At 34.1% G+C, this 13,015-nt stretch overlaps 1 protein-coding gene across 1 annotated transcript in view; it reads left to right on the forward strand.

Moving 5' to 3' along the window:
• LOC108907050 (cyclic GMP-AMP synthase-like) overlaps positions 1-10,717 on the forward strand; it is an 18,013-nt gene extending 7,296 nt beyond the window's left edge. The window contains exons 3-8 of the mRNA XM_018710565.2: positions 3,305-3,464; positions 3,818-3,988; positions 5,462-5,602; positions 8,860-8,988; positions 9,047-9,230; positions 10,492-10,717. Of these exons, the coding sequence (XP_018566081.1) occupies positions 3,305-3,464; positions 3,818-3,988; positions 5,462-5,602; positions 8,860-8,988; positions 9,047-9,230; positions 10,492-10,559 (853 nt within the window). The 3' untranslated portion in view covers positions 10,560-10,717. The remainder of the gene's footprint in view (positions 1-3,304; positions 3,465-3,817; positions 3,989-5,461; positions 5,603-8,859; positions 8,989-9,046; positions 9,231-10,491) is intronic.
• The last annotated feature ends 2,298 nt before the right edge of the window (positions 10,718-13,015 follow it).

Raw genomic sequence — 13,015 nt, forward strand, 5'->3', positions numbered from 1 at the left:
GTTTTAGTTAGTAATAATAATTGTAATTAGAATCTGTTTTACTTTTGTTTGTTTGTTTCAAATTCAATAGGCCTGATTAATAAATCTAGTAAATATAATTCCCGTTTGTATTCATTCTTAACGCCGACAAATTTGATAAAATTCCGATCAGTAAAAAAGGGGTCCGCTTATCTTTTTGTGACCTACACTGATAAGACCGTTTATTTTGAAAGGAAAATAACACTACACTCAGAGAACTACTTTGCTTGAAATTAAGAGAAATATAACAGACCCCTGGAATTAAACTTTCTTCACTGCAGCTATCCCGAGTACTTACTCTAAACCGAGGGTAGGTTTCACGTGGAGTTTCCCCCACGTAACAGATTGGGAAACTGGCGCCCGAGACAAAAACCGAACAAAGATTTAACCCGGAGTACGTTCCTGTGACGTCACTCACCACCGCCGGCTGCCAACCACCGCTGCCGATAAACTAGTAGTCAAGGGTCGTCATAAAATTCGGCGTCCAAATAGGGACGTCAGTGACGTCAATAAATCTAGTAAAATTGGAATTCGAAATTACGAATTAAGATTCCGTTTAGAGTTGGTAGTATACCGGGGGCGGCCATAAGTAACGTAACTAACCGTCACCACCACCAGAACCGAAACCGCAGGAAAGTGCGTTACACTATCAATTTAACAATTTGATTTAATTCTACTTGGAACCTCTACGCTCTTCTCGTGGTTTGACGCGTTATTAAAAATATCGATTTTTATCTTTTAGTCTGTCCCAGCATAGGCTGGTGCCTCCCGGACGCGACAGATGACTCACACATCACGTGGCCCCGACTCTAAGTGAACTTGTTAAAAAAATATTGCTAAATTTCTCCGAAGGACGACGCTAACCTACTTGAGAGCCCTTAACATTCGATAATTTGTGTTGACTGAAATATTTTACATTTTGGCCAATCCGTTCCGAGAACTAACAAATAAATTACTACGCGTCCCGGCTTTTGTTACACATTGGTACTATAGAAAAATTCTTGACATGCATTGCAATAGGGACGTTCAGATAAGCTTCGCAGTAACGCCGTTGTACTACCTACAGTTTATATCAATCCGTTACCACCAGTAATTCAAGGACCAATCAGACAACAGTATTTTTGACAGAGCTCCGCAAAACATACAATACAGTAAATACTACACTAATTTTATATAAACAGAGTAGATAATATTTATACCATACAAGTACAAAGCAACAATACAACTGCAGTGCCATTGCACTAACGTTTATCTGAACGTTACTTTTATTCATCATATAATCTATAAAAAATCATTGCAGATACATGCATATAGGACATAAATAAATAATTGTAAATGCTCTATTTGGTAATATAAAGTAGGTGGTTAGTAGGTATCTAACTTCTTACGAACCATTCAAAAAAATAAAAACAAGTCCTATGAAATAAATATGAATTAGATTCTAATATTAAAATAAAATCACAAAATGGTAAACTAAGGTTAGTTAACCTTCTTAAAAATTTGACCCCTAACAATGTTTAAATCTGGAACAGTGGGATAAACGAACATATCTTGTTTTGAACCGGCCTGCTTTCGAAGTGTTATTTTGTTTTTCAATTTTGCCAATAATAAAGAATCTATCCCTTTTATTCGTCGTAAATTTAACTATGCCAAAATCGCCAACACACGGTTCTTGATTTTGTAGAAATTCATAGTCGTCATTGTTTGATGTTGATAGTCTGTCTTCTATTCTATCCTCCACTATTTCCGAAGAATTAGAAAAGTCAATATCTTCACTGGATAAAACGTCATCTTCTAAGTCATGTTCCACGAGGGGCAATGTTAAGTTTTTTCCCTTTTTTGGGAGTTTGTTGGTCCGTACCTGTGCGCAGGTCTAAAATGGTATCAGTCCATACGTTTTCATTCTCATTAAATAGCGGCTCTTCTACATGTGTGGAATTTTCTTGAGAAGGACACTCACAATCAGATCAAAGGACACAATTCCGCATTTACTGTTAGTCGCGGACTTAGCTCCTATTTTGTTCAGGGTGACCTTTACCATTTCAGGAAAAATAATTTTAGTGATTCTTGGTTACTGTCATCATGCCTATTTGCACAGGAAAGTACAGCTCTTAAAGAAAATTTTAAACTCAAGTCAAATGTCTTTGTCAAATGTCTGTGATAAAATAGTTGATTCAAATCTACGGAATTTTTCCAAATTTTTACGTGTCTTTGTTTACTGAACTAAATTTTGGCAAAGAAACGAGGTATTTTCGACAATTTGACTGGCCTATAAAAGTCCTCGACGCATGCACTATTTGGTCGATACAGCGCCCAATTTCCTTCTTCAAGGCGTGGGTGGTCGTGCGCTTATTGGCATAAACCTTAGACTTCAAAAAACCCCAAAGAAAAAATCCAACAGCATTACATTGCATGATCTGGCCGACCAATTCTAATCACCAAAGCAGGAAATTACATGACCAGGAAATGACTCATGCAATAATTGAATTGTTTCTCGGGCTGTTTGGTATGTGGCACGGTCTTGTTAAAATCACATGTCATCTACACACATCCATATTTAGGCACAAATAACTAGATTATCACCGTTAACTGTTATTGCCTATTATTTTCGAAGAATGGTCCGATGATGCTTCTAAAATCTGCACGAAACAGTGACACGTTGTGGATGCATTTGTTCCTCAACAATCAATCATAGATTTTCTGAGCCCTAAATGCAATAATTTTGTCAATTAACAAAGATATTAAGATGAAAATGAACCTCATCGCTGAAGATTATATTGTTCGAAAAATCCACTTGTTGCTCCACAATCCATTCTACGAACTTTCTCCGCTCTGCGTAGTCAGTACGCTTCAATTCTTGAGTCAATTGAACTTTGTTAGCATGATGATGCAAATCTTTCGTGAGAATACGCTGTAGCGACGTCAAAATGTCCAATTCTCGACCACGCCACGGTCTGAATTGATGTTCCTCGACTCTCAGTAACACTCTCACGAACTGCTGTTACGCTGTCCTTTTTTTTCGATGGCAACACTTTACCGCATAAATGACACAAAATTCATATCTTGGGTACCTATATTTTGGGACACCCTATATTTTCTAATGGAATAGTATATATTATTGTTATTTAATGTAGGTACTAGATATTTTTTCTCATATCCTTAATAATTTTCATCAGAGGACGCCTCTATTACGTAACTATCACTGTCATTTTTTACATTCAAGTAAAATAAATAATTTTTCTAATCTTCTAAGGACCGTTGCATTTACGTAAAATATATTTTTCAGGGGTTTTGAGAAACTTTGCAGTACCGACGACAAATGGAAATCATTTCTAGACACCAGAAAGGTCTTGGAGTGGATGGAAGGGATCGTTCAGAAAGGCCTAAATTACTTTAGACCGGATAATAATTCTTGGTGTACTTTTGGAAGTGAAGAGTCACTTTATGTGAGAGATATTTTTTAGACACACATAGGTGTTCCAATATTTCATCGACAAAATTGTACAGGTAATTTTCTGATCAAACGCATTTTTACGATGTAATGTGATAATGTTTTATTATTACTGTTTTAGCTATTTTCACTTATTTTTCCGAACATTCAACACTTTTTTAATATCCGACGGAACGCATGAATCTTCATGCCTTGTCTTATTTTTATAAAATTTTGTTGGTGGGATGTTGCAACACCTTGTATAGTGATGATGATGATTAGCCTAACCTTGTTAGTTACACTCTGCATAAAACTAAAAATATTCACTTAGGCATATGCAAAAATAAAGATTATTGAAATATTTTTCAGGTAAAAAAGTTTCGCAAAAGTGGTCCAGCTTTCACTTTGATAATAATAGGAGAACTCGATGGTGAAGAGGTAAAGATGGACGTGGATATAGTGACTTGTTTTGAGTTTGGTCAGGATAAGTGGCCTAAGGATGGTTTTAAAGTATATTCTGACAAATATGGATTTAATTTGGTTAGCTCTACATCCTCTTTTTATTTCTTAATATAAACATTTTTTTTCAATTTTTGCTCTCTCTCTGACAATAGAACCTTTATAGAAATTAAAAAATTTACTTAAATGACATTTATGACGACATTAATACAGGGAGTTCCAATAATACTCGTAGTTGACAAACTTCTATGACAGATTTTGAAAATTCCTTGGATCATAGATTGTTAAAAACTTAAAAGTATATTCGTATTGCTTTTTTTTTTACTTTTAAATAAATGTACTCTATGTGAAATCACAAAAAGAATACTATTTTGGTATTTCTATTCTTTGTGATAGTTATACACCATCACTGTGACGGCACTATTTCCAAAACATCCTATACAGGGTAGCCCATCGAAAACGTACCGCAAGGCATTACAGGGTAGTAATGAACTTTTCGGCAAAATCCAAAAACAGGAAAAGTTTGCTTCTGAGGGGGACAACTTTTGGCGCAAAAAGCATAGCAAAATCTTCAACCCCCTAAGTGGGGGCGCCATCCCCCAAATTTTTTTATATGGGAATGGGGGTCAAGTGGGGGGTCATTAGAAAGGGCTCTATACATCGATTCTTACTTTTTGAAAATTGATTCATTATTTTAGAAAATATGCAGCTTTGAAAATACGAACAATATTTTTGACGAGAAATGCGAAAATCGATTTAATTTTACTTCAAAACTTACGGTATTAGTCAAGTAAATGCTGAAAATGTTATATATAGAGAATTAAAAGCCCTTTCTAATGACCCCCCACTTGACCCCCATTCCCATTTGAAAAAATTTAGGGGATAGCACCCCCACTTAGGGGGTTGAAGAATTTGCTATGCTTTTTGAGCCAAAAGTTGTCCCCCTCAGAAACAAATTTGACCTGTTTTTGGATTTTGCCGAATAGTTCTTTACTATTCTGTAATGGCTTGCGGTACGTTTTCGATGGGCTACCCTGTATATTGTTCATATTACAACTTCTACTTGACTAACGACCGATTACAAAAACGCGTTTGCATTTGTTACTTAAAGACATCTTGTTTAACACGAATTTAACACATCTTTAAAAATGCAAGTACTTATATAAGTCTATGCTATTAAATTTGCAAATTGGTGTTATTTGAGCGTTTCCTGTTAAGCAATACGCATTTTTGTAAAGAGCTTTCATAAATGATTACAAGTCACCTGGCCGCCGAGCTTAGACAACCAACATCGCACGGCTGGTACTGTCAACTAGAAATCCCTAAATATTAGGGTCATCCGTAATGCGATCGCTGATTGGTTGAATAAAATCTCGTAAAAAATTACATCAATCACAACCGGTGAAATAGAATGTTATGTTTTAATGTAATCTTGATCTTTTTTTTTAATTTTACCGAAATTTAATTGCCAACGTGAAGGAAGTAAAATTACTGGTCATGGGGCTTGTAAAAATTTATAAAGGCCCTGTATTCATCCCTTAATTAATATTTTAGTCTGAATTTTTCGTCGTACCCAAAAAACCGAAAGGGACACCAGAAAATGATACCAAATACTGGCGATTATCCTTCCAAATACAGGAAAGGGATTTTATAAATAACAAGGGACACCTAAAACCTGCATTAAGACTATTAAAGGTAAGCTACTTTACTAAAGATATTGTAAAATATACATCATTGTCTAAAAGCTAGTCCAAATCTACATACGTTTGCCCGCGGACGTACAAAACATTTATAAAACCTGCATAATATAGGATTGAAAACACAAGTGTTAAATTCCACATGGCAAGATCTGGCATTTAGGTTAGTTTGTTTAGAAAGAGGGCCTGCGTAGAGCTTGTAGACGTAGGATTTAAACAGGTAAAAATCTGTCTTTCTAAAAATGTTAAAATAAGCAGGGCGGTCCATTGAAAAAAAAATGCCGACAACGCAGTATCTCTAAAAATAAAGTAGATGTTGGAAATTAAAGTACGTCATTGAAAATTATAAAAAGTACTACAGGTAACGTTTAAGGTATTTTTTCATCAAACTTATGGTTCACCCTATACAGGGTGGTCCGAATTTTATGCAGGAAACTTCGACGGTAGATAAATCTCTTTAAAATAATATGTGTTTGCCTTATAAACATAGGTCCGGAACGGCCCCGTTTTAGAGATACAGGGTGTTGAGGTTTAAAAAAAATGATTTTTTGTTTATATCGCACACTACCTCACAGGTGGTGTAGAAAGGAGTGTAAATAATTTTGTTGATGTGCTTACAAATTGCACTTACTTTTAAACGTAAACAAATATTCTTGTAATGTTATTGTTAGAAGTGTCTGCCACAAGGGGATTGTATTGGTATGAATAACTTGAGAACGGCGAATCTTAGGGAAAATATTAAAGTCACCTTTTTTACGTATTTTGTGCATTAAAATATAAATCAGTTACAATGACATGTAAAAAATGCAGTGGCGTAGGTTTTTTTGCAAAGAAAGGGGTGACCGCTGTTCAGTTGTAGACCACTGGTTGAACCTTTAAAGCTCATATTTCAGGGAATATAAGGCCTACTATCATGCATTATATGTACCAAATTTTATTGAAATCGGTAAATAGATTCCGGAGATATAAACAAAAAATCTATTTTTTTTGACAACTTCAACACCCTGTATCTCTAAAACGGTGCCGTTCCAGACCTATGTTTATAAGGCAAACACATATTATTTTAAAGAGATCTATCTGCCCTCGAAGTTTCCTGCATAAAATTCGGACCACCCTGTATACAGATGTTCCGATAAATTTGCCCAACCCTGTATAACTCTGTTCAGACTCCTTATTTGGTACATGTCTCTTTTTACTCCAGTGGTGTAATGCATTTCCTGAATTTGTAAGAATTTGTTAGAAAATAACACACAATAACAAGAAAATACTTTTTATTTTGGCAAAAACGAAGTTCTCAGTATTTTGCAAGTTTATTGTTAATAAAAATCTTATCGACATCCGGGCAAACTTCTACCCAAAAAATTCGTGTTCTGCAGCTGAAAATACACAAAAAAACACTTGGGTAACTCCATCTAATTGAAGGAGGCAATTGGGATCACCCTGGCTAAAGGACTAATAGTAGAACCGTTTTAAGATTGCCATTACGTCACGCGTGTATCCTAATATCAAAGACAGTCGTTGCGGAAGTGTATTCATTATTAATTAATTATGTATCATTTTTTTGGCATATTTTCATATCCAGTAACACCAGTATTAAAATTTGCCAGAAATCTAGATTTGGGAATTGTCAAGATGACATTTCAATTATATGAAAACAGTGACTAATTTGACTAGGATTTTTCGTCTTAGTTCATACGAATATTGCTTGTGACGCAATGGAAAAGATACAGCGGTTTTAGTTTAGTAATGACAACACTAACAAGATGATTTGACATTAGGTCACTTGATTCTGAAGAAAAATATGTTCTTATCGCACAGTACAGTGACTTTTTAGCAGCGGAGCTAAGATGAAGTTACACTTTTCGTTCTAAAGAGAACTTTTTAAAGTCAGTGGCGTAGAAATATTTAAGAAAAAAGGGATCCGGCTTCCCCATATCTCCGCACCTGGATTGCACTCTTAATCCATTGAAGGCTTCAGGTTATGAGAGGTATGTAGTGTAATATTCGTACCAAATTTGGTCCTATCGTTTTCAAAATATTTTAATTCTGTCAACTTTTCAACACCCTTTATCTCACCAAAACTTTAGGCAAAAATTTTATATGAAGTACTCCTACTAATTTTAAGTGTTCTATCTGCTGGCGCTATTTGTAACCTTATTTTTGTTACACCCTGTATAAGATTTATAAAACAGAATTTATTTTAAAATAATTTTTTTCTGGAGGAAATTTTCAACTTGAATATGGAAACACAGGATGTTTAAAAGTTCCTAAATGCTTTCTAAGAGTAATACAGCTTTTATGTGGATATAAAAACATAAATGTAAGACATGTTTTAAACAGTCATAGGTATAGTCTTTCCGAAGTCAGTTGAACACGTAAAAAAATGCCTGGCAATAAAATTTAATGACTTTCATAGGCGTCCCTAAAAAAGTTTTCTGCTAAGGGTAAAAAATTATAATAATTTATATATAATGTGTAGAAAATTTCTGTTATATGTTCATTTGGCCAACAACATATTTTAATTATTTATGTCCTGAAACAATTTTATTATATTGATGGTAAATTTCGTTTTGTTCCGGTTCAAAAGGTCTCCAAAATACCATGTAATAACATTAGTAAACAAAATATCCCTCTTATTTCTCCCTTTCGCCATTGTAATATGAATGATTAATAGAATGGTGCCTATAATAAATTAAAGCTATCTGAATCACACCAAATTTCGCATTGCTGCACTGCACTGCCAGGCGACTTGTCGACAACTGAGATTTATGACGCAGTCGACCAGAGCAACTATGGGTGAACGCTGTTTGCCCGCACGCGCATTCCTCAACTGGGCATATACATTTCTACCACCTGCACGTTTAGTTCGACCAGACCTGTATATGAGTATGACTAAATAAATATATGGGAACAAGTTTTTCAAATATTTCAATGCCGAACTGCGTAGCGACCGAGCCTGGTACATACTGTCAAGTTCTTGGTTCTTCAACTGAAATCGGAAAGACTATACCTTTAGGGGGCATTTTAAGAACTATGTTCATATAAACTTGTTTCTTATATTTTTGTGAATAGAATCGCTATAAAAATTAAATTAACGAAACATCCTGAATTTAAATATATTTAAGATCTGTATCTCGTTTTCTTGCAGAAACTACTTTACATTTCAATAAATAATTACATAAGTACATAAGGAGTGTCATTTTTAACAAGTATTCTATTTTAAAGTAATGAAAATTCAAACATTTCTGTTTTCAGAAAATGAGAGACACGATGCAACACAAACAAGTATCCAGTTACTATTTAAAAACTGTGGTTTTGTGGAAAGTTCTAGATTGCGATTCATCTTTTTTCAGTGACAATTCGTTGAGTTACGTTTTCATGCATGTAAGTATACCTACATAATACAAAAATGTAATATAAAATGTTAATGTCATTATTTTAGATTTTAAAACAATATCAAGCATGCTTAAGCAGGGAAGAAATATTATATTTCTGGAATGACAACTATAACTTCTTAGATTTAGTCAGTGGAGATGTGGCTAATATGAGTAACAGAATACGCCGTATTATTAATGACATTGAAGGGAACATGCCAGACAACCCAGAGGTTATAGTGAAATATATCTGTGAGTATACCTATAATCTAATTAAATTCTATTTATAGGAAAGCTCTTTTATTTTACTACAATACCAATAAATTAGTCACTATCAAATTTAAAATTTTAATTAAAAATTATATTTAATTGATTTAATTTAATTGATATTATTTATTACCAATGTAAACTTTTTACTGCAAATAAATATCCTTGCATATTTTTCTATTATATCAAATTACCTTTTTGTAATGTACAGTGTTTTCAGTGATTATACAGGGTCATTGATATCTACGGAAATGGTTGATTATCTCCTAAAGTAAGACAGCTAGGTATCGAAAAATCATAAGACACAAACGTTTTAGTTTTTTTAAATCTATTACAACAAAGAAATATTATGTATACAGGATCAGTCAAAAAGTCACGACGAAACAAAAGTTGCTTTTTCTTCAATGGAACACTCTGTATATTATTCCTCGTTTGAATTCCTCTCGAAATTCTAAACAAAATTCATTTAGCACATCCGTACCTAAATTAACCACTTTCGAGATATCGAACTTTGAAAGTAACTTTTTACACTACTCTCAAATTTATAAAAGATAAAGGGATCCAAATTATGGGTATTTATTTTTAAAATAACACAAGGAGGAGGATATGGATATGATTTCAATTTATTATTAGTTTTTTACAGAAAATAAAAAAGCATAATAGTTCAGGGTCGATAAAAATGCATGAAACGGAAAATTTTTTTTTTAAGAAATGTCCTGGATATTTTAAATTTTATGAAAACAATAGTTATGCCAGAATAAAAAAAAAGAAACGAAACAAGTTTTAATAAACAACAATTTTTTTGTTTGAAATTCTATATTTTATAAGGTGCTCAAAGTGTTCATTATTTATCTCCTTACAGTAATGAATTCGCTGAACAAAATTTTGTAGTGAATCTAAAAACGCTCAGCATGAAAATTTTTTCGAGTTTATACCTGTATCAGTTTTGTGAAGTTGTTAAAACTATAAACATGTACAACTTACGAACGAAAATTCTAAGCTCATCCCTGAAACTATCAAAAACCACAATGAAATATGTAACTTCACCCGTTTTCTTGTAATTAAAAAATATATATTTTACTTTTTAATTTAACAGCCCGCATTTCGAAAACGAAGTGTTTCCCACACATGCATATTGGAACATTTTTCATTAATTTGTGAAGTAGAAGTAGTAGAACCCACTAACATGTACGCTGTATATGAAAAGACTAATTGGAAAAGAATATTTAATTAATGTATATTTCAGTAACACCTGACGAGCGGAAGACTCTTTATCCTGAACCTAACCCTGAACCAAGAATTACGTACGAATGATACAACGTAAGTCCCCAGCCAGCTCCTGAGGCACCAAGTTGGTGTGTATTAATTTAAGAATGGATATCCATAGTTTTACTGCTAATAAATTTTATCATTCTTCTTAAAATAAAAACTGCTTTTACCTAACTTTTAATAAACGTGCCTCTTCAATGAAAGATTGTATTTTTAATTTAATCAAACACATAAAATATAGGTACCAATTTTGATAGTTAACAAGTCATAACAAATCTTTTGATAATTTCCAATAAGTAGTAAAGTTGCAAAGTACCTATAGTATAACCCTAGTGTAATAAGTGTCTTCTAATGACGAGGACAAAATAATAAGTTATTTTTCTACAAAACGTGCTGAAAAAGCCACTAGTTACTAAAAACAGAGTGTCATGATCATTGGTGTTTGCTTGTTGTAAGAGCAACATCTACAAAGAGTACGCACGTGAAGCGTCTTTTCCGCACTTGAAACCGAACTATGCGAAGAAACTGAGGTACTTCTGAGAACGACATGGTACCTACATAAGTTGCAATACGAAATCTTATGTAAAAATTAAACTCATTCATAGTATAGAAGGGATCAGACTATACATATACAATTTATTCTAGGAAACTCATAACCTACAATTTCTAAAATATGCCATTTATTCAAATATCTGTTATGAAGAGCGGGAAAGACAGACCGAGCGACGGTGGCTGGAACGCCAAGGCCAGTATGCGTGTCCCGAAACGCTGAATAGACTGATGATTGTTCATAATTTTATAAACATTTTTATATAAACAAGGTAATTCGATATAGGAATAGAAAAGAAGAATAAGTTAGTTAGAATTAAAGAGTTGAATAGCGAACAATAATTGAGAATGTACATTTTACCTAAAATAAAGGAAATTGTTGGCATAAATTATTTTTGTTTATAACATCAGAAGTGGGATAGTGTCACATGTCTTTCACCGAAAAAAAAGGAACGCATTTATAACAGAACTGCTATTAACTATATAAAGTGTGTCCCATTAAAGTGGTCAAGATAAGTGATGATGAAAATGCTTTTTAACAAAGTTTGCTGGAAAAACATATTGAAAGGAAGGTCAGTGAGATTTTTAATAAAAGTTGCACCCAACTCAGAGCAAACTTGGAGTCGGCCGACTTGGAAACTGCATTGATGGAACCGAGATGACAACACAATAACGGTTACCGGATGGCTTCAGAAAATTGATCAATTGGGAGAAATACACAAGTGGTCGGAATATCAGAAAACTAACTGCATTTATGCAAGAAAAACTGCGGGGATCAGCAAGAAGATGGTTGCATCGTTTGGAAGATTATAAGAAGACCTGGGTTGAGTGGAAAACAATATTGACGCTTGCATTTCCGAGATCCACAGATTATGCAACTGTGTTAGAGGAACTTGTTGCAAGAAAGAAAGAACCATGTGAAACCATGATTCATTATTACCATGAGAAACTGTCACTTACACAGAAGTTTAGGTTGGACAACGAAGTTACAATTTCCTGTGTGATTAAAGGATTGCCTTTAAAATTGCAGGCAAATGCGAGGGCTTTCAAATGTAACACACCAAATTAATTATATGCAGGATTTTTAGCGTCTCTCGAAAATTAGGTACAGCTACCAGGATGAACATGGAAAACTAAAGAGGCCACGACCTGAAAGACATGAGAAAGTTTCCAATAGATCCGGAGGTTGTTTTAATTGTGGCAAATTTGGACATATTTCAAGAGATTGTCGCATGAAAAGTGTTTTACGATGCTATTTTTGTAACCGTTTTGGACACAAAAAAGAAAATTGCAGAGTTCGCAAACGCAATATTAATGAACCGAGTTCCTCTTCGAGAAACGAGCAAAAATCTGAAAGATGTTAACCAAATCTATGCGAAGCAGTGTTCCATTAATAACGAAAATTGATTGGTTTATTGGATAGCGGTAGCCAGGTTAATGTTATTCATACAGCTGCTGCCAAGAGGGCCAAGCTTCACCTGTATCCCGACTCAAATGTATTAAAGGCATTTGGAGGCAGTACGATAAAAACTGAGATGTCGGTAAAGTTTACGTTGCAAATTGACGGCGTTCAAATAGAGACTTCAGCTTTGGTGACTAGTGCAGATATGGACAATTTTGACATGATTGTCGGACAGTCAGTAATAAATGCCGCAGGTGTTTCACTTCTAGTATGTGCAGGGATTGCAAAATTGATCAAAAATGTCGATAACTGGTTACAAGACATTTTTGAGCAAGGAGAGGAAGTGTGACCAAAAATTAGTTTGTTAAAAGACTGTATACTGTATCCTCACTCAACGATGATGGTGGACTGTGAAATTAGCGATGTTAATGAAAAGGATGAAGTTTTGATGGAAAACAAACGCTTTCAGTTCGGGAGAAGTGTGATTTGTATTCCCGGAATGGTGTTTAGAGGCTCTCATTGTTTGGTTCCGGTTTCGAATCTAAGTACC

Source organism: Anoplophora glabripennis, unplaced genomic scaffold, assembly GCF_000390285.2.
Source record: "Anoplophora glabripennis isolate ALB-LARVAE unplaced genomic scaffold, Agla_2.0 scaffold261, whole genome shotgun sequence".
Lineage (NCBI taxonomy): Eukaryota > Metazoa > Arthropoda > Insecta > Coleoptera > Cerambycidae > Anoplophora > Anoplophora glabripennis.